The sequence below is a fragment of the Pollachius pollachius genome (genome assembly GCF_949987615.1).
Source record: "Pollachius pollachius genome assembly, chromosome: 18".
Classification (NCBI taxonomy): Eukaryota; Metazoa; Chordata; class Actinopteri; order Gadiformes; family Gadidae; genus Pollachius; species Pollachius pollachius.
This window is the reverse complement of record NC_136951.1, coordinates 14348416-14373241: the sequence shown is the minus strand read 5'-3', so window position 1 is coordinate 14373241 and position 24826 is coordinate 14348416. Positions and strand designations below refer to the sequence as shown.

Here is a 24826-nt window from a genome sequence, read left to right as displayed (position 1 = left end):
GAGGAGGAGTGATGGTGATGAGGAGGAGAAGGAGGAGGAGGAGGAGCGATGGTGATGAGGAGGAGGAGGAGGAGTGATGGTGATGAGGAAGAATGATGACGATGATGAGGAGAACGAGGAGGAGGAGGAGGAGTGATGGTGATGAGGAGGAGGAGGAGGAGTGATGGTGATGAGGAGGAGGAGTGATGGTGATGAGGAAGAATGATGACGATGATGAGTAGGAGGAGGAGGAGGAGGAGGAGGAGGAATGATGATGAGGAGGAATTATGATGATGAGGAGGAGGAGGAATGATGATGAGGAGGAGGAGGAGCAGGAGGAAGAGGAGGAGGAGAGATGACGATGAGGAGGAGCAGGAGGAGGAAGGTGTTTTAGGTGTTTGGTACCTCTCTCTTGGAGATGTCCATGAGCACGGCGAAGCTGGTCATGTGGTTACACTGGCAGCTGATGTGTGTGTTGTTCCTGTCCAGCACCTCACAGCCTTTAGACGACCAGGCCCCGGTCCCAACCCTACACACACACACAGACGCACGCACACACACACACACACACACACACACACATTAAGACAAACAGAAAGAGAACAAAAAGTTTACAACGGAATAATGATAGAGTACTACTATAAAATGTTATATTATATAGTGAAGGAACATTTGCATTACGTGTGTGTACATATATTTGATGTTGTCCTTTTTGTAGTTTTATCATCATATATTGTTTTCTACTGTAAGTGTAATTTCTGTGACACAATCAGTTCCTGCCTGGGATTGATGAAAGAATGAAATGAGTATGTTCTCTTCTACGGTGATATGCTCTGTGATGCTGCGGGTTACGAGGGACCTACAGGAGGGAGTGGTTCCAGAAGACACACACAGGCTTGGTCCTCTCCTCTGTCTCCAGGAGGCGGAGCCTCACAGTGATGGGCGGCTCCAGGGGGAGGGGCAGGGGCGGGCCCTCGCTGTACAGAGTGGCGCTCACGATGGCCGAGTTGATGACCGGACGGTTCGGGATCCTGAGAACACATCAAGGTGAGTGGAAACACAGGTAGAAATACAGAGGAGTAGGACAGGTGAGTACCGGCTGTATAATTGTTTGTTTTTATCTGTCTTCATTTAATAAAAACATATTTTGCATTTGACATGCTGGGGATGCCATTTGGGTTGATGAAGCGCACCTGTGTGTATTTAGGGGAGGAGCCACAGGTGAATAGGTAGACGGGAAGCGGCACAGTTTTTTAACCGCTCAGTGACAGCCCCTTTTGATATATATGCTAGAAAAGGTTGATGTTGATCCTTCATGTTTTCTTTTTTCGGTGAAAAAAATACCGTAAAGCTGACGGACGATCCCTGACTTTCATTTTTGGAATCAAAGAAGCGAGCGTGTCTAAAAGTCACAATCCCGAAAGACGGATTGGTTCTGTGAACCAATCCGTGAGGCGAATTTAATCCCATAGGTACAAGCAGTCAACAAGAAGAATAGCCCAGTTTTACCATCGAATCGCAGATTCATCCCAAATAAAAGAAATGACTAACTTACTAATAACTACTAACTTATAATAATAAACTATTTAGTATGGATCCGTGGAACAAAGCCCACCAACATCAGATTGTTATGTAGCATAACAATTTTCTATGAAATGTTTATGCTCTTTCATAACGGCTGATCATTTTGGAGGTTTCCCAAATGTTTTCTAGGATGGAAAAACAACTTTTCAAAACCAGGTTTTCCCATGATGCTTTGGAACCCTGAGTGGAGGAGAGGTCAGTGAAGGAGATCCAGGTACACACAGGTAAGTACAGGTAGAAATACAGGTAAGTACAGGTAGAAACACAGATGAGTACAGGTTGAAACACAGGTGAGGTGGAACCGAGGTGACTACAGGTAGAAACTCAGCTAGCACAGCTACACACATCTGAATCTACACTACAGAGTACAACAACAAGTGTACACAGGTAAAGAAAAGTGAAAACATATAGATACATGTAAAACATGCACGCACTCCGGGGCTGGGTGAGGCTGCACAAACGTTGTGCATTGAGTAATCAGTGTGTACGGGTTAAAGCCGTCTCCACACACACTCAGGGAGAGATGTTCTGCACGGCAGCATGGAGCACCAGCTCATGTATCATTATCTATAAACGTATACAATAAACCGGCTTCAACCCCACCGTCCAGCGACATCCTCTGTCTCGAGCAGCCCAGTAAAAGCCACCGAGGTGGCGCATAGTATTGACGCTGCTACACATGTTTTTACACAAATACACACACACACACACACACCCTCACACAAACACACACAAAGACAAATACACACACCCTCACACAAACACACGCAAACACAAATACACACACACTCTCACACAAACACAAATATATACCCACGCACACACAAAAAATACACCTACACACCCTCTCACGTGTGCACCCATTCACGCGAGCGCACACACACACTAACACACACACAGATACACACTCACACAAATACACACACACCCTCTCACGTGTGCACCCATTCACCCGAGCGCACACACACACTAACACACACACACACAGACACACACTCACACAAATACACACACACACCCTCTCACGCGTGTGTGCGCACACACACACACACACACACACACACACACACACACACACACACACACACACACACACACCCAGCCCTAACAAACATTCCATGTCGCTCTCCGACCCCCCGCGGAGATTCAGAAGTCGGGCTTGCATCATGTGTAAATATTATGACAGCTCCCCTGGATACAGGCGGAGAATCTGAGGCTGAGCGTTCCCGACGTTCCCGTGCGACGGAATATCTCCAGATGCAAGCTCAGTTTGTTCAGCAGAAGAACCCCCCAGGAGACTGAGCTTGAAGCAGGCAGACTGAAGCGGGCAGACTGTCTTCAGTCGTGATGAGGGTTGCTGGACTGCAAGGGTACAAGCTAAAGCATAAACGGCCCTTCCTGCTGCCTTTCCCACCTCACTCACCATGGCAGAGGTTAGGATGGTTCGTGGATGGTCATTTGTACCAGGCATTAACATCGTGAAGGTCTGTGACTGAACGGCAGACCTTTGGGGAAGTGCGATCAGAATCACAAACACAGAACTCTGAAGGCAAGCACCGGTGTCCACGGCGACCCGCCACATGGAACTGGGGTATTATGGGATATGATGGGATATGACGGATATTATGGGATGTGATGGGGGTATTATGGGGTATTATGGGATGTGATGGGATATGATGGATATTATGGGAGGTGATGGGATATTATGGGGTATTATGGGATGTGATGGGATATTATGGGATAATATGGGATATTGTTGGATGTGATGGGATATTATGGGATGTGATGAGATATTATGGGATATGATGGATATATTTGGATGTGATGAGATTTTATGGGATGTGATTGATATTATGGTATGTGACGGATATTATGGGATAGGCGGTGGAGCTGAAAATCTACCTGAGGCTTCGTCGATCAGGGTCGTAGCGCTCTGGCAGCAGCTGTCCTATGGACTTGTACACGATCACCACGGCAACCGGCAAGTGGGCGGCGGGCTCGGCGTGGCGTCGCTTCCTATTGGCCGTGGTAGGCTCCTCCCCCTCTGGGGCATCGGTCTGGGCGTCCGAGGGAGGGGATGGCTCTTCTAAGGAGAGAGAGAGGTTGTTACTTGATTTGCTACATTTTAATACTTCTACACTTTAAATGTATCACATTTTAAAATCTCAAACCGCCATTATATTTGTAAATAATTCATGTCTAATTAAGATATTTGACAGCCTCATTACAACATTTCTGTGAAGTTATACATTCTTCGTTATATGTAACCATTTTAACATATTTATCGTATTAAATTGTAATGTATTTAGATAATCTAATTTAAGTCATTATTGTTTTGTTCTTTGGCAGTGTACATCATTGTTTCGTACTGCAACACAGCTCTTTAATTGAACTGAGAGAGATAAAGACCAAGGGAGAACTGAAGAGATAAACTAAACATCTGAAACTGAAAGCAAAAGCTAACAGATTCCTAAAAGGCCGGGCGTTGAGTCCCCAGTGTTTCCTACCGGGCGGCTCCGGGCTGTGGGGGTTGAACTCGGGGAAGTTGATGGAGGAGCCCAGCTCGGGGGAGTATGCCTCCTGGATGTCCTGGAAGCGGGGGAAGGTGGTCCGGTCCGGGTCGGATGCATCGAGGTAGTCCACCGTCAGGACTGGAGAGGGGAGGGAGGGAGACAGAGGAGGGAGGAGGAGAGGAGCGAGGAGAGAGAGAAGGAGAGATGAGGGAGATGGGGGAGGGAGGAGGAGAGGAGAGAGGAGGAAGAGAAGGAGGGAGCGCAGGAGAGATGAGGGAGATGGGGGAGGGAGGAGGAGAGGAGAGAGGAGGAGGAGAAGGAGGGAGAGCAGGAGAGATGAGGGAGATGGGGGAGGGAAGGGGAGAGGGAGGAGGAGCGGAGGAAGGAGAGAGAGGAGGGAGGAGGAGAGGAGGGAGGAGAGAGCAGGAGAGATGAGGAGAAGGAGAGATATGGGGGAGGGAGGAGGAGGGAGGAGGAAGAGAAGGAGAGAGAGCAGGAGAGATGAGGGAGATGGGGGAGGGAGGAGAAGAGGAGGGATAGAAGGAGAGAGAGCAGGAGAGATGAGGAGAGGAAGGGAGATGGGAGTCGGGAATAGGAGAGGAAAACGAAAGAGAGAGAGAGGGATAAGGAGGAGAGGAGGTGGAGAAAGGAGGGGGAAAAGGAGAGAGGAGGAGGAGAAAAGGAAGAGGACGAATGCAGAGGAGAGAGGAGACACAGAGGACGAGAAGAGAGAGGAACAGGGAGGAGAGAGCGAGGGAGAGGCCGACGTTAAAACACGTGTCTGTGTTCCTATCTCTCATAACACACGTGCTGCCGGTCTAAGCCCCATCGAGGCGGGCGGCTCTCACTCATGTTGTCCGTGACGATGGTGAAGGGCTTCAGGTAGGTCTTGCGGACGTTCTGGGCCAGGGTGTTGGCGTAGTTCTGGAAGCTGTGCAGCAGCAGGGCAGCGCCCCCCTGGCCCCTCTGGATCTGCTCCCAGTGGTCCCAGTGCTCCTTGGTCCCGGGGCCCAGCAGGGCGCTGCCCGCACGCACCAGGTTCTGGAGGAGAGAGGAACGTCAGGAGCCAGGCCTAACCCTGACCTTAACCTCATCACCCGGTCAGGAGACAGGCCTAACCCTGACCCTAACCTCATCACCCGGTCAGGAGACAGGCCTAACCCTGACCCTAACCTCATCACCCGGTCAGGAGACAGGCCTAACCCTGACCCTAACCTCATCACCCGGTCAGGAGCCAGGCCTAACCCTGACCCTAACCTCATCACCCGGTCAGGAGACAGGCCTAACCCTGACCCTAACCTCATCACCCGGTCAGGAGACAGGCCTAACCCTGACCCTAACCTCATCACCCGGTCAGGAGTCCGCCATGATGCCTTTTCCATACAATGCCAATTGCTATGTCTCTTACTATTGCCTTCAGTTTTTCTTCATCTCTTCATTGGCTTTTCTTTTTAATGACTTTTGTGTATCTTTGTATGGTGTCCTGGAGGGCCGAGAAAGGCGCCTTCAAATTACATTAATTGTTAATATTATAATTCATGATCCAGTCCTAACCCTAAACTCATAATCCGGACTGGATCGGTCACGACTGGATCACGACTGATCCAGTCCCTCTCTCAAGTCTTTTCCTGAAGTAGGAATCCACACATTCTCTCCATCCATGACACCCCAGCATGAAACACACACACAGACACACACACACACACACACACACACACACACACACACACACACACACACACACACACACACACACACACACACACACACACACACACACACTAAACGACCAGAGGGCGCTTACAGTCAAACGACCTAGGACCAGATCGCCCCCCCTCCTACCTCGTTGAAGTCGGCGTCCCGCGTGGCCGTGAGGTCGAACCCGGCCTGCCGACTCTCGTACTGCAGCACGCGCACCAGCAGCTCGCTGGCCGTCTTGACGTCGTTGCCGTAGTAACGCTGCGTGCTGTCGGTGGCGCCGTGCAGCAGGCGGACGATGGCCTTGGAGCGTGCGCCGTCCATCGCCGACCCGTTGCGCCGCAGCTCCTCGTTCTGCCGGCCGGGAATTCAACCGTCAACCACGCTCAAAATGGACGCCCCGACATTCAGGGCGTTTTGCAGACGCTTTGATCCAAAGCGACTTACAATCGGTACGTTTGTCAGGAGGAGGAGAAACAATACATCGCTGTCGGTACGGTAAGGATAACGACAGCGACAACTAACAATCACTAGGTTAACCCATTCCCCGAACACAACAAAGATAAGCTAGGATAAGATGCTACACGATGCTAAGAACTATTCTTAAGTGCAAGGACGTACTACATACAATAAGTGCATAATAGGGGTGTGGGGGTGTGTGGGGGTAAGGGGGGAGGCTATGCAGAGTCTATGTGACCTCTGTGTGAACTATGAGGACTGTATTCAGGTTGTTATGTGAGTATCTTAGCATAGCTTTAGTTGGCATAGTTTAATTCAGCCGAGCAGATTTCTATCACATCCATCAGTTTGAAATCCTATTTTCGCTTAATTATGCACATCTTATCTTGGTTGGTCTTATCTCAATTTAATTTAATTTAATTAATCATAGCTCGCCAACCTTTAATATAGTTGATCCTAATCGAGCTTATTTTTGCATATCTTATTATCTTATTTTCAAATCGTATTTTTTATTAGATTAACCATGTACAGCTATGAGCTACAGTATCCGTTACCATCTTATTTTAGAATAGTTTGTGTTAGCCTAGCTTAGCTCGCTAGTTTCTCGAGGGTTAAGGATAGAAACTTAGTTAGCGTCGTTAATATAGCCCAGCCTAGCCTAGCTTAGCCTGGTGCCTAGCCTAAGCCTGGCTTAGCCTAGCTCACCATTTTCTTGAGGCTGGAGAAGGAGGTGGTGGTGCAGTTGAAGAGCTCTGGGGGGAGCCAGCCCTTCTCATCGTTACAGTGACGGACCGCCGTGCCTGGGGGGGAGACGGGGGAGAGGGGAGGGAGAGAGAGAGAGAAAGAGGGGGGAGAGAGAAGGGAAGGGGAGGAAATGGGGGAGAGGGAGCGCAATGGGGGGAGGGAGGGGGGGAGGGAGGGAAGGAGGGAGAGAGAGCAAGCATTTTGAATGAATGACTTGGGAAAAAATAATGGATTTATTGATGGATAATTGATAAATGAACTGATGGATGGATAGATGGATGAATTACAGAGGGGTGGATGTATAGACAGACTTATAGATAAATAGATGGATGTACTATGGATGAATAGATGGATAGATCAATAGATAGATAGATGGATGCATTATAGAGGGGGTTGGATGGATGGATGGACATATTGATGGATGTCACTCACCAATGGAGCCCTTGGGACAGTTGATGGCGGCGGGACGTCCGAACTGGGTCTTGGGCCACCAGATGCCAGCGTCGAAGGCCTTGGGACAGCCCTCGTACACCACTGAGGAGAAGACACAGCTCGTTTCATTCCGTCCTTCCCTTCTCTGCTTCCATCACTCATTCTTTCATTCCTGCTCCCTTCCCTCCCTGACTCAAACCCCTGTTGTTCACATCTGATGGAACAGGTGCAGGGACGCAGGAACAAAGTGAATCTCACCACAGACCGAAATAACCATACCATTGTACCCTCTGCAGTGCAACTAAACACCGAACATAATTAATGCTATTTTTTTTAAACCAATCACAGTGGCTGTTTGACTCCAAACTGAAAGGTTCCAGGTTCGATCCCCTAGGGTCCCCCTAGTTTACCTGTAGGCCTCCGTTAGCAAGTGGTTTCACTGTACTGTGTGTCACTTTGGATAAAAGCCTCTGCTGAAAGACTAAACACTTAAAAGTAAAAAAAGGAAAAATAACTTCAGTGCCCAGCATCGCAATGTACACACCCCTACACAGCACTATCATTTCCATATGAATTATTCCCAAATGAATTCAAAGTGCGGGCACGTCCTCTGAAACTCTGCGGGTCATTGTGAGGACCCAGCAGGGGCATAAAAGCTCTTTCAGCGCCGAGACGTGTCTTTGGTTCTCTATTCACCCCTACTGTATGGTTTTGTGTGAGCTCCAGTGTGGTGGCTAGCCGTCCCACCAGCTAGCCGGCCCTGCTTGACTGGCCGACCACAAAGACGCTACGCTAGCTAAACGGTTCCCAAGCAGATGGCAGCGACGGCTCGCCGTTGCTTTGGGCGTTTTGTCTCTTGAGATGCCTGCTTGGCCAACAAACCGACAACGTCTTAACACTGAAAGAAACAAACCAGCAGTCTTTACACTGGTTTAAAGGAACAGTCTTTACACTGGTTTAAAGGAACAAACCCACAACATCTTAACACTGGTTTAAAGGAACAAACCAACAGTCTTTACACTTGTTTAAATTAACAAATCAATAGACTTAACAATGGTTTAAAGGAACAGTCTTTACACTGGTTTAAAGGAACAGTCTTTACACTGGTTTAAAGGAACAGCCTTTACACTGGTTTAAAGGAACAAAACAGATGAAGCTCTCCTGAGCGGTTGCGTTTCAGATAGTTCCTCTACACCAGGTCTTAATCACGTTGTTTACCATCAACATTTCTACTACGCATGTTGTTGTGTAACATCTATAATCCCATAACATCATATCTATCAGCGTGTTGAGGACGCACCTTGGCAGCCCGTGGCCGTGACCTCGGCGAAGGGGTTGTCACAGCGGTTGCACTGGCGACCTATGACCCCGCCCTTACAGGGGCACTGCCCGGTCAGGGGGTCGCAGGTTCGAGACTCTGAGCCGATGGGGAAGCAGTCACACGGGTAGCAGGAGTCCTCGTCCACGGGGCGGTAGTAGTTGTCCTGGAGAGAGAGAGAGAGAGAGAGAGAGAGAGAGAGAGAGAGAGAGAGAGAGAGAGAGAGAGCGAGCAAGAGTGAAAGAGAGAGAGAGAGAAAGAGGGAGAGAGAGAGCGAAAGAGCAGGCGAGAGCGAGTGAGAGAGAGAGAGAGAGAAAGCAAAAGAGAGAGAGAGAGAGAGAGCGAGAGAGAGCGAGAGTGCACGAGAGAGAGAGAGAGAGCGAGAGAGAGAGAGCGATAGAGAGAGAGCGAGAGAGAGAGAGAGAGAGCGAAAGAGCAGGCGAGAGCGAGCGAGAGAGAGAGAGAGAGAGAGAGCAAGAGAGAGAGAGAGAGAGAGAGAGAGAGAGAGAGAGAGAGAGAGAGAGCGAGAGCGCACGAGAGAGAGAGAGAGCATAACATCTAAATTAGTAACAACATTAACTAGCACAGTGGCGAAGGAGAATACGTAGCTCATAATGAGCCCTACTATCCCATCAGTCACGGTTTATGGTTTATGACCCGTGAAGGGTTCTCCTCCTGCTCACCTTGCAGCGGCACTCTCCGGTGGTCTTGTTGCAGTTGGGGTTGAACCCCCTGGTGGTGTCGCAGTCACACGGTCCGCACATAGGGGACCCCCACCAGCCCCGGGCGCACGGTTTCTCCACCCTGCAACCCAGAGCACCGCTAATACACCACCCACGCATCTGTGTCTCCTCATCACCGCTACCACACCACCCACATGCTTATCATGTATTACGAGGTACACCCACCAAGATCACCTCAGCACTGCTCGTACACCACCCACACACTAATCTCCACGAGTTGTGTTGTTTCATTGTGTCTCTTGTGCGTCACTGCAGCGAGTTAAATAAACTCAAACTCAACTGAAAGAGCAGCATGACCACATCCTATTGGAGTCCGCTAGACCCAGAAGCGATTACATTCACCTTCCAAATCCTTTAGCAGTTTGGTTGACTTTGTCCAGGTGTGAAACACATTTGTGCCACTCAGATTCAGATCTAGAGCACAGAAGGATTAACGCCTTGGTAAAGGTTTGATCCATGGCGGTTCCCAGCGCTCAACTGGGACCAGTATGAGTACTGGGTCTTATCTGGTGGGGTGTGATCTGAGACCACAGAATGAGCCTGCATGCCCCCTCAGCAGCCGTTATCTACCGCTAAACACTTCCTGTGGTGCCCGGCTACTAGAGTAAACTTCCTCCACACTCACAAGTCACTCACTCAACCATACACACACATGTAGACACCACGCACATACAGACGCAACCACATGCACAAAAACACACATACACAGACACAGACAACCGAATGCACGAAACCGTGCATAAAAACACACACACACACAAACACACACACATGTAAACACCATACACAAGCATACACTAACACACACACACGCACACACAGAGAAACAGACCCACACACACACACACACACACACACACACTATACCCACTCAAACACAGACACAGTTGGTGACTGTGATCTGATAGGGGCAATTTGTGGAAACACTAAATCACGTGAAAACAAGCACACACACACACACACACACACACACACAACCCCCCCCCCCCCCCACACACACACACACACACACACACACACACAGAGGGGGGTGCGAGCAGCCGAGACTAAACACCTTTTGGTCGCCATCGAGGCGTGGCGTGGAACGGGACTTCCTCAGACAGGAAGTGATGCGTGTCGAGGGTTCGTAGGTCGGAGGCCCGCGACAGATAAACAGATAGTGTAACAGGAGCAGAGCTAGCCTCTGTGTGTGTGTGTGTGTGTGTGTGTGTGTGTCTGTGTGTGTGTGTGTCTGTGTGTGTCTGTGTGTGTGATTGTGTGTGTGTGTGTGTTTCTTGTTGTTAGCGTAGCTAGCCTCTCAGTGTGGGTGTGTCTAAGCATGCGTAACAGTGTGTGCTTGTGCGTGTGTGTGTGCATAAAAGAGCGATAGAGCGAGAGAGAGAGAGAGGGCGGGAGAGAGAGCAGCTTTACAGTGTCTGTGATTAAAGTGTTTGGTCAACACTCCTCCTTTGATGTCTCTCTCTCTCTCTCTCTCTTCATATGCCTCTCTATCCATCCGACTCTCTCTCTTTCTCTCTCCCTCCCTCTGTTTATGTGCGCCTCTATCCATCTCTCTCTCTCTTTTTCTATCTGTCTGTTTACATGTGTCTCTATCCATCCGACTCTCTCTTTCTCTCTCCCTCCCTCTGTTTATGTGCGCCTCTATCCATCTCTCTCTCTCTCTCTCTCTTCATATGCGTCTCTATCCATCCGACTCTCTCTCTTTCTCTCTCCCTCCCTCTGTTTATGTGCGCCTCTATCCATCTCTCTCTCTCTTTTTCTATCTGTCTGTTTACATGTCTCTATCCATCCGACTCTCTCTCTTTCTCTCTCCCTCCCTGTTTATGTGCGCCTCTATCCATCTCTCTCTCTCTCTCTCTCTCTCTCTTCATATGCGTCTCTATCCATCCGACTCTCTCTTTCTCTCTCCCTCCCTCTGTTTATGTGCGCCTCTATCCATCTCTCTCTCTCTCTTTCTATCTGCCTGTTTGCATGTGTCTCTATCCATCCGACTCTCTCTCCCTCTCTCTCAATTAAATGTCCATGGTTCACTGGCATCGCATTGGCAAAGCACGACACAGTCTGCCTAACTGTCCGACTTTGTCAGTCCGTCTGTCTGTCTGTCTGTCACTACATCCAAGTCTGAACCGTACTGTACGGTCCGTAGTGGCCGTAGTCACACACATACGCAGACATGCACACGCAAAGACAAGGACAAACACACACACACAAGACACAAACCCAAAGACACACACACACACACACACACACACAGAAACACACACACACACACACACAAATTTACATTCACACATACACAAAAACGCACACGCACACACACACACACACACACACACACACACACACACACACACGTACTTGTTCTGGCAGTACTGGCCGTAGTAGCTGGTTCCACACTCGCAGGTGTAGCCGTGGGAGGAGCTGGGCTTGCGGACGCACGTGGAGACGTGCTCACAGGGGTTCAGCTGGCAGGGGTCCAGACACTCCTTCCCAAAGTACCCTGAGGAGAGATGGCAGCGATTAACATGACCTACCTACCCACGACTCCTCTGAACCAAACTACTCTGAGGAGGTCAGGTTAACATGACCTACCTACCCAACGACTCCTCTGAACCAAACTACCAGAGAGGGAATAAGATCAACATGACGTACCTAGATCAGGCTAACATGACAGATCTTAACCAAACTACTCTGAGGAGGTCAGGTCAACATGACAGATCTTAACCAAACTACTCTGAGGATACCAGGTCAACATGACAGATCTTAACCAAACTACTTTGGAGAGATATGCTTTTGTATGTGTGTGTGCGCACGTGCATGTGTATGCATGCACGTGCGTGTGGGTACCGAGGTCACAGACGCAGGTGTGTGTTTGTGTTTGTGTGCGTGCGTGCGTGCATGCGTGTGCGTGTGTGTTAATGTGTGTGTGTGTACCGAGGACGCAGAGGTAGGTCAGTGTGTGTGTGTGTGTGTGTGTGTACCGAGGTCGCAGACGCAGGTGTGAGTGCTCCAGTCGTCGGAGCAGTGGCTGTTCTCGGGGCAGATGTTGGAGTCGCAGGGGTCGGCGAGGTCGCAGCCCTCCTCCACGCGGATCTTCAGGCCCTGGGCCATGTTCACGTTCAGCACGTTGGTGGAGGTCTCGCCCATACGCACACCCTGCACACGCACACAGTCAGAGACACGCGCGCACACAGAGGCGTAGTAAGAAACACACACACACACACACACACACACACAGTCAGAAACAGGCGCGCACACACAGACGTAGTAAGAAACACACACACACACATGCACACACACACACACACACACACAGTCAGAGACACCCGCGCACACACAGACGTAGTAAGAAATACACACACACACACACACACACGTAATCAGAAACACTCGCACACACAGAAACAGGTAGTCAGAAACACACACACACCCACACACACACACACAAACACACTTAATCAGAAGCACGCACGCACGCACGCACGCACGCACGCACACAGACACACACACACACGCACATGCACAAAAACACACACACACACACATTCAGACACATGCACACACACAGACACGTACAGTCAGAAACATGCACACACACAATAACACAAGCTCACACACACAGACAGACACACAGAGACACAGAGACACTCTGTACCTGTATGCAGCCGGTGAAGCCCTGGGTCACATGGTTCCCCTCTCCCGGTAGTCCGCCCACGAACAGAGTCTTCACCTTCAGCCCGGGCAGCTCGTTACCGATCTCCACCGACCTCTGAACACACACACACACACACACGCACGCACGCACACACACACACGCACGCACACACACATGAATTAAGTCATTCAATTTAGTTAAGGGAAAATGAAGATTAAAGCAAACTAAGTAAAATGGGTGACAATGACACTGAAGATCCCTAAACAAGATTTAATGGTCAACCCTTGAACTTGTTCTTTAACATGTTCTGTAACATTCTGTAACGTGTTCTGTAACGTGTTCTGTAACGTGTTCTGTAACGTGTTCTGCAGCGTGTTCTGTAACTTGTTCTGTAACGTGTTCTGTAACGTGTTCTGTAGCATGTTCTGTAACGTGTTCTGTAACGTGTTCTGTAATGTGTTCTGTAGTGTGTTATGTAACATTCTGTAACGTGTTCTGTAACGTGTTCTGTAATGTGTTCTGTAGTGTGTTATGTAACATTCTGTAACGTGTTCTGTAACGTGTTCTGTAACGTGTTCTGTAACGTGTTCTGTAACGTGTTCTGTAGCGTGTTCTGTATCGTGTTCTGTAACGTTTTGTAACGTGTTCTGTAACGTGTTCTGTAACGCTCTGTAACGTGTTCTGTAATGTGTTCTGTAGCGTGTTCTGTAAAGTGTTCTGTAACGTGTTTTGTAACGCTCTGTAACGTGTTCTGTAGCGCTCTGTAACGTGTTCTGTCAGGTGTTCTGCTCTGTACCTGGTACATGCCGTAGTCCAGCGACACCGACGCCATGTACTTGATGTCCTGGCCGTCCTTGAAGCTGCTCAGCTCCACCAGCAGGTGGTGCCACTCGCCGTCGCTGACACGCACCTGCGCGAAGGCTAACGACGCCACCAGCTCGTCCTGAAACCACACCTCCAGACGCACCTGCTGTCCACTCACCTGGCGAGGGGAGGAGGAGGGGGGGAGGGGCATAGATGGAGAGAGAGGATTGGTCAAAGGCATCACGACGAGTTAAGCTAGTAAACGTAACCGCCAGTGTAAAAGCGCAAGCATGTTAGCTAGCACAAACATGCTAGCTGGCGTAGCTAACGTATCCCCTGTATGCTGGATAAATAATCAACACGCTTTTTTTTCCGAAGTTATTAGTTAGCCGACAGTATAACGCTGGTTATATTTAAATCCTGGACTACATGTTTACAAAATGTCTACCTTCTTCTTAAATAAGCGTGTCTGTATTGACACTGTCACGTACCTTCTCTTTAAAAATAAATACATCAACGTGTCGGAAAAAATGAACTTGTCGGAATCTCTCCGAAAAGCGCGACTCACCATGAGGTTGATGGTGGAGGAGCGTCCGGCGTTGGCCTGCATCAGGGTGCCCCCTGGCTGCCGGGTGCGGAACATCAGGCCCAGGTACCAGGGAACGGCGATGGTGACGTCCGGCTCGCTCCAGGACACCAGCGCCTCGCCGTCGTAGAACTGGGGGGCCGGCATCACTGCACGGGGGGGGGGGGGGCAGACCCGGTCAACATGGGACTATTACAGCCACCGTGATTGGCTAAACAGCGGAGACACGCGGTAATGCGAGGCTTGGTGTTGCTTCGACGACTGATTGGTGCTACTTTCAACACAGATTGGTGACGACTATGACGACCAAGTAGCAGCTCTAACTTTGTCAAACAACTTTCTCTGAAATCTGGGTTTCAATGTAAAAGCTCCCCATATATTATTTATAATATATAATATATATAATATGTAAGTTATATGTATACTACCAACAACAAATAAATAACATGAATATTAATTAAAAGTACCAAACTACATAATATACAATTTAAAATGAATAAGGTTATACAATGTAGGTTATACAAAGAAAAATACAAGTAGAGGTTTGCATGTTATGACGCACAGTTGTGTAAAATTTATGAACTGTAAAATGAACATGATTTATAAAAAACTATAGAACTATTATTAACATTTCACTTCAACACCAATTGGACATGTTCCCTTCTACCGTACATTTAGTGTCAGAAGGTAATTACAGGGAACCGGCTGAGACATCCAGACTCAGACAGGCTGCCAGACCTCCTAAAGGCTGACTACTGTACACAGACAGAGCAGAGGGGGAGAGAGCCACTGAGACACAGAGAGAGAGAGAGAGAGAGAGAGAGAGAGAGAGAGAGAGATGGATAGAGAGAGACAGCAAGAGACACAGAGGCAGAATAATAGAGAGACAGAGAGATTCAGTGAGAGAGAGAGAAGAGGAGAGAGCTAGAGCGTGCAAGAGAGTAAAGAGACACAGAGAGAGAGACAGAGTTACAGAGAGAGAGACATGGAGAGAGATACAGAGAGAGGGAGAGAGAGAGAGAGAGAAAGAAAGAAAGAAAGAGAGAGAGAGAGAGAGAGAGAGAGAGGGGGAGAGAGTGAGAGAGAGAAAGATATAAAGAGAGATAGCTGCAGATAGAGAGAGGTATAAAGATAGAGAGAAAGATATACAGAGAGAGAGAGGGACATTGTTTATTAATGGTTGAGTACAGCAGGCTTTGAACGTTTAACCGCCCCTGGGGCCCACAAACACACACGCACACGCACAAACACACACACACACACACACACACACACACACACACACACACACAAACACACACACAAACACACACACAGAGTAGCTGTGTATCTCTTTCAGCGCGAGGTACAGTAAGTGTTTCCTGTCGATAATCGTCCTCATAAGCCCCGAATCCCTCTTCCCCAGGGGCACATATTTCAACACGCACGCAAGCACGCACACACACACACACAGGTGAGGCCGTCAGATGATTGAGACTTGAGAGGACTTAAGGATTCCCTGTTTCAGCTCTTTTAAATCTCCCATCTGATCATCAGTCCGGAACACCTGGACCGGAGCCAGAACATCTGGACCGGAGCCAGAACATTTGGACCGGTGCCAGATCAACCGGACTGGATCCAGAACACCTGACCGGATCCAGAACACCTGGACCGGATCCAGATCGGATCCTGGAATGGAACCTGGATGAAGGGAGCCTTATCTAGACCCCAAGCAGTCTGGTAATATAGAAAAAAACGTACACAATATCTACAATATGGTATATATATCAATAAAATAATAAAAAATGGAACATTTCAAATCTGTAATATTCACAAATACTGTGGCTTTGTGCCAACCTTTCAAACAACAAGCAGCTGTGAAACGACCTCTCTGACTCATGAAGCCCAAAGCGATGCAGCTGCCCGCTTACAGCACTAGGATAGCTCTAAGCTAGCGCGCCGTGGCTCCCTCAGAAGCTAAGCTAAAGTTCTGCGAAAACAATGGCCGCGTGACAGGTCCGGTGTCTTCTCCCCCCCCCCCCCCCCAGGTGTTCGGGTCCGGACAGAGCGTGTCACCGCGACAACCACGAGCCACGACGTCTTCCCCCCCCCCCCCCCACCTCATAACTCCGTCCAGCTCGGTCACCGGATCCGCTGCTTGACAACGGTAACCACGGCTACCTCACACACATCAGAGAGGGGGTGGTGACATTTACACGTTCACAACACGTTGTTGGGAGCCGCGCCCTGCGGGTCAGAGACAGACGTCTCCCCTTACCGGGCCACCCAATACAGGAGTGGTGGCGGACCCTGGAAGCTAAGGTGTGAGCAACAATAGCGCCGGGGAACGTGGCGCAGCGGATCCAGAGAGGAGCTTCCTGCTTTCATCCGGCGCCAGGCGGGCGCGGAGATGCCAGGGTTTAGAAGAGGATAGTTTGTTGTGTTTCACACCGTCACTGTTTGATCGTGTTCAGCGTGGTTCACGGGAATGGGAGGCTTATTCTTGGCGCAGGGAAGCGTAGTGGGAGGGGTGCTTTGGTCTTAGCCGAAAGGTTCTGGGTTCGAGGCCCAGTGTGGGTGTTTTGTAGACATTATTATTAACATTATAGACTTGTACTTCCAAGTCTATAATGTTTTTTTTGGTTTCTTCGTGTGTGTTTAGATGCATCAGGGATAGATAGAATGTGTCTGGAAAGGTAAAGGTATTTCATTAGATTGAGGATCACCTGAAATGCCTGCACAGCACACACACACAGTTACAAACGCACACACATTTACGAACACACCCACACTTACAAACACACACACACACACACACACACACACACACACATACATGCTTACAAACACACACACACACACACACACACACACACTTACAAACACAGGTACATCGCTACAGAGCAAGATGGGACAAGCAGAACGTGAGTCATGTAAAACCTCTGAGCCGTGAGAAGAGTACAAACATACACACACACACACACACACACACACACACACACACACACACACACACACACACACACACACACACACACACACACACACCGCAAACCGCGGGTTAGAGAGAGCAGTTATTATTGTTGTCCAACACGATGACATTACTTCATCCTCACTCGTTTGGAGAGACAGGAAGTGGACCAGGAACATAACTGACACATTTACACACACACACACACACACACACACACACACACACACACACACACACACACACACACACACACACACACACACACACACACACACACACACACTCAGGGGGGTCACTGGTTCAGCTTTTTAAATTTTAAACTCCTTCTTCCCCTCCAATTATTCCTCTCTTGGTCCTACACAGACACACACACACACACACACACACACACACACACACACACACACACACACACACACACACACACACACACACACACACGCTCACCCTGTTCGCAGTTCTTCCCGCCGTATCCGGTGGGACAGGTGCACCCATGGGTGTTCCAGAGGTTCACGCACTCCCCTCCGTTCTGACACACGTCCCGCGAGCAGAAGTTCTTCTTGGCCGGACAGCCTGGATTACCAACACACAAACTCAGGTTCACACTGGGACTGGCTCAGAGTAATCATCAACTACAGAGGAATGAGTAATGATAAAGAGTCATGATAAGCACATAAACTCAAACCTGATCCACATTAAAAGTGTGAAATGACATGCCAAAGAAATTTGTCAATCCAACTTTGAGGAATGTATGTCTATACACAAAATGGGATTAGCATGATTAGCATGATTATCGTGTGTCAGATATCACCTGCGTTGGTGCCGTTGTTAGCGATGAAGCTAGCCATGTCAGTGGGCTTGCTGTCGATGGTGAGGTTCCCCATGCAGCCCACAAAGTCCCGGTTCAGGACCGGGAAGTCTTCAGGAAGGTTTGGGACTCCGCCTAGCAACAGAGGCCCGGTCAGGTCCAGAGATCTGCAGACAAACACAAACTCGGTCAGAACAGCTTCCAATCACATCTCAACACAAGCTGGATCAGAACGGCATCCAATCACATCTCAACACAAGCTGGATCAGAACGGCACCCAATCACATCTCAACACAAGCTGGATCAGAACGGCACCCAATCACATCTCAACACAAGCTGGATCAGAACGGCAACAAATCACATCTCAACACAAGCTGGATCAGAACGGCACCCAATCACATCTCAACACAAGCTGGATCAGAACGGCACCCAATCACATCTCAACACAAGCTGGATCAGAACGGCAAGCAAACACATCTCAACACAAGCTGGATCAGAACGGCACCCAATCACATGTCAACACAAGCTGGATCAGAACGGCACCCAATCACATCTCAACACAAGCTGGATCAGAACGGCACCCAATCACATCTCAACACAAGCTGGATCCACATCTCAACACAAGCTGGATCAGAACGGCACCCAATCACATCTCAACACAAGCTGGATCAGAACGGCACCCAATCACATCTCAACACAAGCTGGATCAGAACGGCACCCAATCACATCTCAACACAAGCTGGATCAGAACAGCACCCAATCACATCTCAACACAAGCTGGATCAGAACAGCACCCAATCACATCTCAACCAACATGAATATAGCTGATGAAAGATCAAAGATGCTAGAATGTACCAAATTAATCCAGACGGAAAATTTATAGAAATTAAAGGATAATATTAAGAATGAAAAAATTACAAAAATGTAATTAATGATAAAATAAAGTATGGAAAATATATATTTATACACAAAATTATTAATAAAGATGTAAGAGTAAAATAAGGAGGGTACAGGAAAGTACAGGATAATATTAAGAATGAAAAAGTTACAAAAATTGAATTAAGAATAAAATAATATAATAATGGAAAATATATATTTATACACTAGATAAACAAAGATGTAAATGGCAACATGAAACGTTACATTATACAAAAAACTTTTTTATGAGTCATTGCTATCTAGTTCAACTACTTTTTAGGGATGGGGTTATGTATCATTAATTATGAATGAACTTAACAACTGTTTGTTCTGTAATAATGTTTTGCATATTTTTGCAGTAAACCTGCTAGAGATTTCCATTTATTTAATCCAACCATATGATAGCCTGCTTGTAATGTAAATGTTGGTATCATTAATAAAGTACAGAATAGAATAAAAGTACAGAATCATAATAAGCTCAACAACATAAAATACCTGTCTCACGTGTCTCACAACACTTCTTTGACAAAAACAAACATTTTCATAAAGTTCGTTGAAAGCAGCAGCTGGTATGTGGGTGGTGTGTTTGTGCGTGCGTGAAATCAGGTTGTTGTAATTGTAACGGCTTGCAATGTGTTGGTGTTTTGTACACACAAACGAACAAGTTAAACACAAAGGCTAGTTAATCCATCCCATAGCGCCAAGCTACTGCGGCCTGGGCCAGTAGTACCACAAGGAATGTTACCTCATTAAATCTGCTTTGAAGTTCACCGCTCTCTCGCTCTCTTTCTGAATATGTCTTTCTCCTTCTCTCTCTCTCTTTATCCCAACGCCTCTTTCAGACTCTTTCTCGGTCTACCTTCTTATCTTTCTGCCTGTGTCTCTCAATGTTTCTCTGCCTCTACCTTTTTCTTTCTCTCCTACTTTCTTCCTCCTTCACTATCTTTCTCTCTCTTTGCCTCCTTTTCTCTCTCCCTGTCTCTCCCTCGCTCTCTCCCTCTGACTCTCCATCTGTCTCCCTGGTTATCTCCCTCTCTGTCTCCCTCCTCCTCTCTCTCCCTCTCTGTCTCCCCACAGCTTAATATTGGTGATTGAGTGAATGAGTGAATGTGTTAAAACCTGCTTGCTAACCTCTCCTCTCCTCTCAGCGAACATCACTGCAGACAGAGCAGGATTACACTCCTCTGTAAAACGTTTGTTCACATTGAGCAGAACATAGAATTCAATAATTCTCGTCTAGACAGGATCTCTTGCGGGAGCAAAAGCATGAGGGATGAGGTGTGCATCTTCTATGGGCCTACTCTGTTTTGCGATTCTACAACTCAGCCCTTGTAAATATATTATTAATCCTGACTCCCACCATTACAGCTCCAGACGGGGCTCACCATGGCTGTGTTGTAAATCTGAACCTGTATGTGCGTCTGCACATCAAGCTGGGATCCCTCATGAACTCTGTGCATAAACAGGCTAAGACGGTTTAATCGTGGCCCTCCAAACTGTCTGAGTCTTTAAATCTCGATATTTCCTCTGAGTAAAGACCCTTCATATGGATTAGAATCCAGATTCTAACGAAGACTGGAAGCCATTCTAGAATCTCCATTAGAGTGAAGAATGGAAACCAGTTAGAGTCGAGATTACAATGAAGAATAGACACCAGTTAGAATCCAGATAACAACAAAGAATATAAACCAGTTAGAATCCAGAATACAACGAAGAATAGGAATCAGTTAGAATCCAGAATAGAACAAAGAATAGAAATCAGTTAAAATCCATCTTAGAACGAAGAATATAAACATTTTAGAATCCAGAATACAACGAAGAATAGAAACCAGTTAGAATCCAGATTAGAACTAAGAAGAGAAACCAGTTAGAATCCCGATTAGAACGAAGAATAGAGACAGTTAGAATCCAGATTAGAACTAAGAAGAGAAACCAGTTAGAATCCAGATTAGAAACCGGAGCAAAACCCACTTCTTCTGTCCCGTCTGGGTTCCCTGAGCGGCGCAGGAGTAGTTCCCAATCTGGTTGCCGAAGCGGATCGCCATGGCGATGTCGCAGTCGTCCACGGCGACCACGGCCACCTTCTCGCCCGAGGGGCCGTGGGGGATGCCCAGCCGGCCGATGTTGGGCTGCAAAAGGGAGGAAAGGTCAAAGGTTAGATGTTAGCTTTCAGCTAGCACTACGGCTAGGAGTTGAACGAACAGCTAGCCTCCAAACTAACTGTGGGCAGACATGTTGGTACTGAATGTTTTGGAGACTGCATCATGGTGTTTATATTCTTTGTGCGCTATTAAGGAATACACAAGCACAATTTATTATACAAAAAGGTCAGGGAGGCAGGTGTGTGTGTTCTTTTTGTTGTGCATCTACAATTCAAAGACGTTGTTGTTTAACCAACCTCAAGGTTCAACATCGCCCACTTTATGAAACTATAAGAGAACAGCTTTCTATCCTAGCTCAAGCTAACCCCCTTCAAGGCCAGAGACCGACCCATAGTTCTAAAACAGCTTAGAAGATCAGGCCTCTGAGCCGTACCTTTCAAGACAACACCTAGGGTCTGATGGTAAAGTAGAAAACCAGGCCACGGAACACAGCAAATGGCGGGAAGGAAAGTATACACTAGTTCTTACTGATTTGTTTAAATGTTAAAAGCTTAGAACCTGCTGAGGTATACCTGCTGTATACCTGTTAGGTATATCATATATATATGATCTTACAATGTGTTCACACAAGATCCTGGCGGTTTAGACTGAAATACAGATAGAAATGTGGTTTGATAGCTTAACCATAACACAAACATAGGTTGAATACGTTTAAAGTTTGCATGAATAAAATGTTTATATTGTAGAGATTCAGGCGTACAATTGCAGAGTGGAGAGTGAGAGAGAGAGTGAGGAGGTAGAAACAGAAAGAGAAACAGAGAGAAAAGGAATGTGCTGAACTTTGTCCTAAAGAGGATTAACATAATGGGAGGCTGGTGGATGAACACAAAGAACAAAGAGACAGAAATAGACAACATAAATAAAACAGTCCTATGGGAGAGAGAGCGAGAGACCGAGACAGAGAGAGTTAGCATGATTCTTTACACATGACAGAAATAGACGCAGTAAAAGAGAGACAGACAGACAGACATCCATGCATGAATCACAGGTCAATGACAGTACAATCAAACAGACATACAGGAAGTGACCGACCGGAAGTAAGAGACAGGAAGTGACATGCAGGCACTACTGACACTCCCTTTTGCCATGCCCCGTTTCCACGGGCAACACCCCCCAAAAAACATGTTTTGGCCGTCAGCAAACGGCCCGATACAGACAACAACATGCTTCCATTAATACTCCCAATCCATTTTTTTCTTTGTGTTGATGTATTATGATGCTCATCTCTGTGCTAAATCTCTCTCTCTCTCTCTCTCTCTCTCTCTCTCTCTCTCTCTCACTTCTATTCCTTTCATTTCTTGGGAATTCCTTTCAGTACTTCCCTTAAAAAACGGTTTAACAAAAGAGACAAAACGCCTTATTATATATAATGACCAGATAAAGATCTAATTGCGATCAAATGACACGACTCCTCTTCCCGGTATTACGTTCCAGACAAAGGAGAGGGTGGGCAAAATAAAAGTACTAGGAGTGGTCTTGGGGCAGTGCATCGTTGGTAAAGACATTAAAACTGAACTCAATGGCCTTATGCTTTCCAAAGATTAAAGGGACATGAAAAATGAAACTATGAGATCAAACGTCAGACAAATAGGCATTTTTGCACACAAACAAAACAATTAATTTAACATATTTTATAAACACACCATATACGTACTAACTGTAAATACTGCAAACTTTTTTGTTCAAAGTAATCCCAGTTTATCCGAGCCATAATCCGAGCTCAATCATGTTTGGACTGTTAATCCCGAACAACAGAGTGCACATGATCAAACAGCCGTTAAGCCCAGAGCGTGCACGAGGGCCTCCTACCTGCAGGGTACAGGTAGGTGGTCACACCTGTCCAGACCGGCACCGGCTCTGGCCACGCCCACAACCCCCCCCCCCCCCGGAAGCTGGAGAAACTCCTGTAAATCATGACCTCCCTCGTTTCAGCTCGAATCAAACACTTAGATATTAATATTGGGCTGACAGTTCTAGGAAGATGAACTCTCTCTCGGATGCTTTCGTCAACGTCAACCGAACATCCACACACATCCCGCCGCCTGTGTCCCCTTGTCGTGACGCCGAGGAGTTTACCAAAAGGCACCTCGACGACACACAATTAAAGCCACCTCCAACCGGAGCAGAGTGGAACGCTCGCAAATGCACACGATTTTGATCCTGCTTTCTCTAATGCACACCGGTCTAATTTCAATAACAGCTATAGCATTGAATAGGTTACTATGTTGAAGTATCATATAAGACGTATGACCACGTTTAAAACCCAAAACAATTATATTGGGTTCACGGCCCCGTTAACGAAGCGACTATCGAGGCTAAGTAATCTTAAGTGGAACCATTAGGATCAAGTTTGTCTCAAGTGAGCCAGGTCTTCAGACAGAGAGGGGAGAGAAGGGAAGGGAGAGGGGGAGGGAGAGGAAGGAAGAGAGAAGGATAGAGAGCAGAAAGAGAGAATGATAGATTCTGCAGAGATAGATACATACACACATAGAAAGGTATATGATAGAGCCATAGTTAGACACTGTAGATAGATATAGAAGATTGATAGAGATATACAGATAGAGATAGAAAGACAGAGAGAGAAATACTGTAGATATATATATATATATATATATATATTGAGAGAGTGAAAGAGAGAGAGAGAGATACTATAGTTAGATAGAGACAGTGACCCCACCATTCTCATCAGTGTACTTATAGAGAGATTGATGGGGAAACTGATGAGAAGAACACAACGCAGGGGCGGTAAAACGTACCAAACTAAAGTATTGATAAATTGATGTCCATGGTTGGCAACAGTTGGCATGGAAACAATTCTTTAGTTGTACTCCAAAATGCCTCTTTATTGATTCCCTGTGGAGTAGTGGAATGTGTGTGTGTGTGTGTGTGTGTGTGTGTGTGTGTGTGTGTGTGTGTGTGTGTCGTTGTGTGAGTGTGCATTTCATTGTATAAGCATGTGTGTTTGTGTGTGCGTCATTGTGTGAGTATGTGTGTGTGTGTGTGTGTGTGTATGTGTCTCATTGTGTGAGAGTGTGTGTGTGTGTGTGTGTGTGTGTGTGTGTGTGTGTGTGTGTGTGTGTGTGTGTGTGTGTGTGTGTGTGTGTGTTGGGGGGACACACAGAGAGGGTTCGCTGCTCTCTGGACCCCTCATTTTAAGGGGGGCCCCAGCAGAGTCTCCAGGGGCAACCCGGCCTTCAGGAGTCATGGCGACGCACTTGATCCCCACGCTCAGCCACAATGAAGACACACACACACACACACACACACACACACACACACACACACACACACACACACAAACTAGTTAAGACCCAAGCCACCAACTGACACAATATCGGTTTGCTTACACGGCTAGCTGAGAGGTTTGCGTGCACTAAGGCCTGATTGGTTGATACATAACGAGCTGGGTGGTGTTTGAGACAAGAACAAAATGAAACCCACTGGACCGTCTGAAACAGTGTGTTAAGGCG

General features: G+C 47.4%; 1 protein-coding gene across 1 annotated transcript in view; it reads right to left on the bottom strand.

Annotated features, from left to right (window-relative positions):
* The window catches only part of celsr1a (cadherin EGF LAG seven-pass G-type receptor 1a), a gene marked incomplete at its 3' end in the record, with an annotated part of 81136 nt that overhangs the window by 7458 nt on the left and 48852 nt on the right, over nt 1-24826 (bottom strand). The window contains exons 7-24 of the mRNA XM_079755932.1: nt 21166-21323; nt 18280-18443; nt 17916-18041; nt 14498-14664; nt 13922-14107; nt 13126-13239; nt 12452-12626; nt 11829-11970; nt 9411-9531; nt 8710-8893; nt 7410-7511; nt 6939-7033; nt 5919-6128; nt 4925-5117; nt 4071-4214; nt 3466-3649; nt 843-1010; nt 385-508 (exon numbers count right to left, since the gene is read on the bottom strand). Coding sequence (XP_079612058.1) covers nt 385-508; nt 843-1010; nt 3466-3649; nt 4071-4214; nt 4925-5117; nt 5919-6128; nt 6939-7033; nt 7410-7511; nt 8710-8893; nt 9411-9531; nt 11829-11970; nt 12452-12626; nt 13126-13239; nt 13922-14107; nt 14498-14664; nt 17916-18041; nt 18280-18443; nt 21166-21323 — 2757 coding nt within the window. The remainder of the gene's footprint in view (nt 1-384; nt 509-842; nt 1011-3465; nt 3650-4070; nt 4215-4924; nt 5118-5918; nt 6129-6938; nt 7034-7409; nt 7512-8709; nt 8894-9410; nt 9532-11828; nt 11971-12451; nt 12627-13125; nt 13240-13921; nt 14108-14497; nt 14665-17915; nt 18042-18279; nt 18444-21165; nt 21324-24826) is intronic.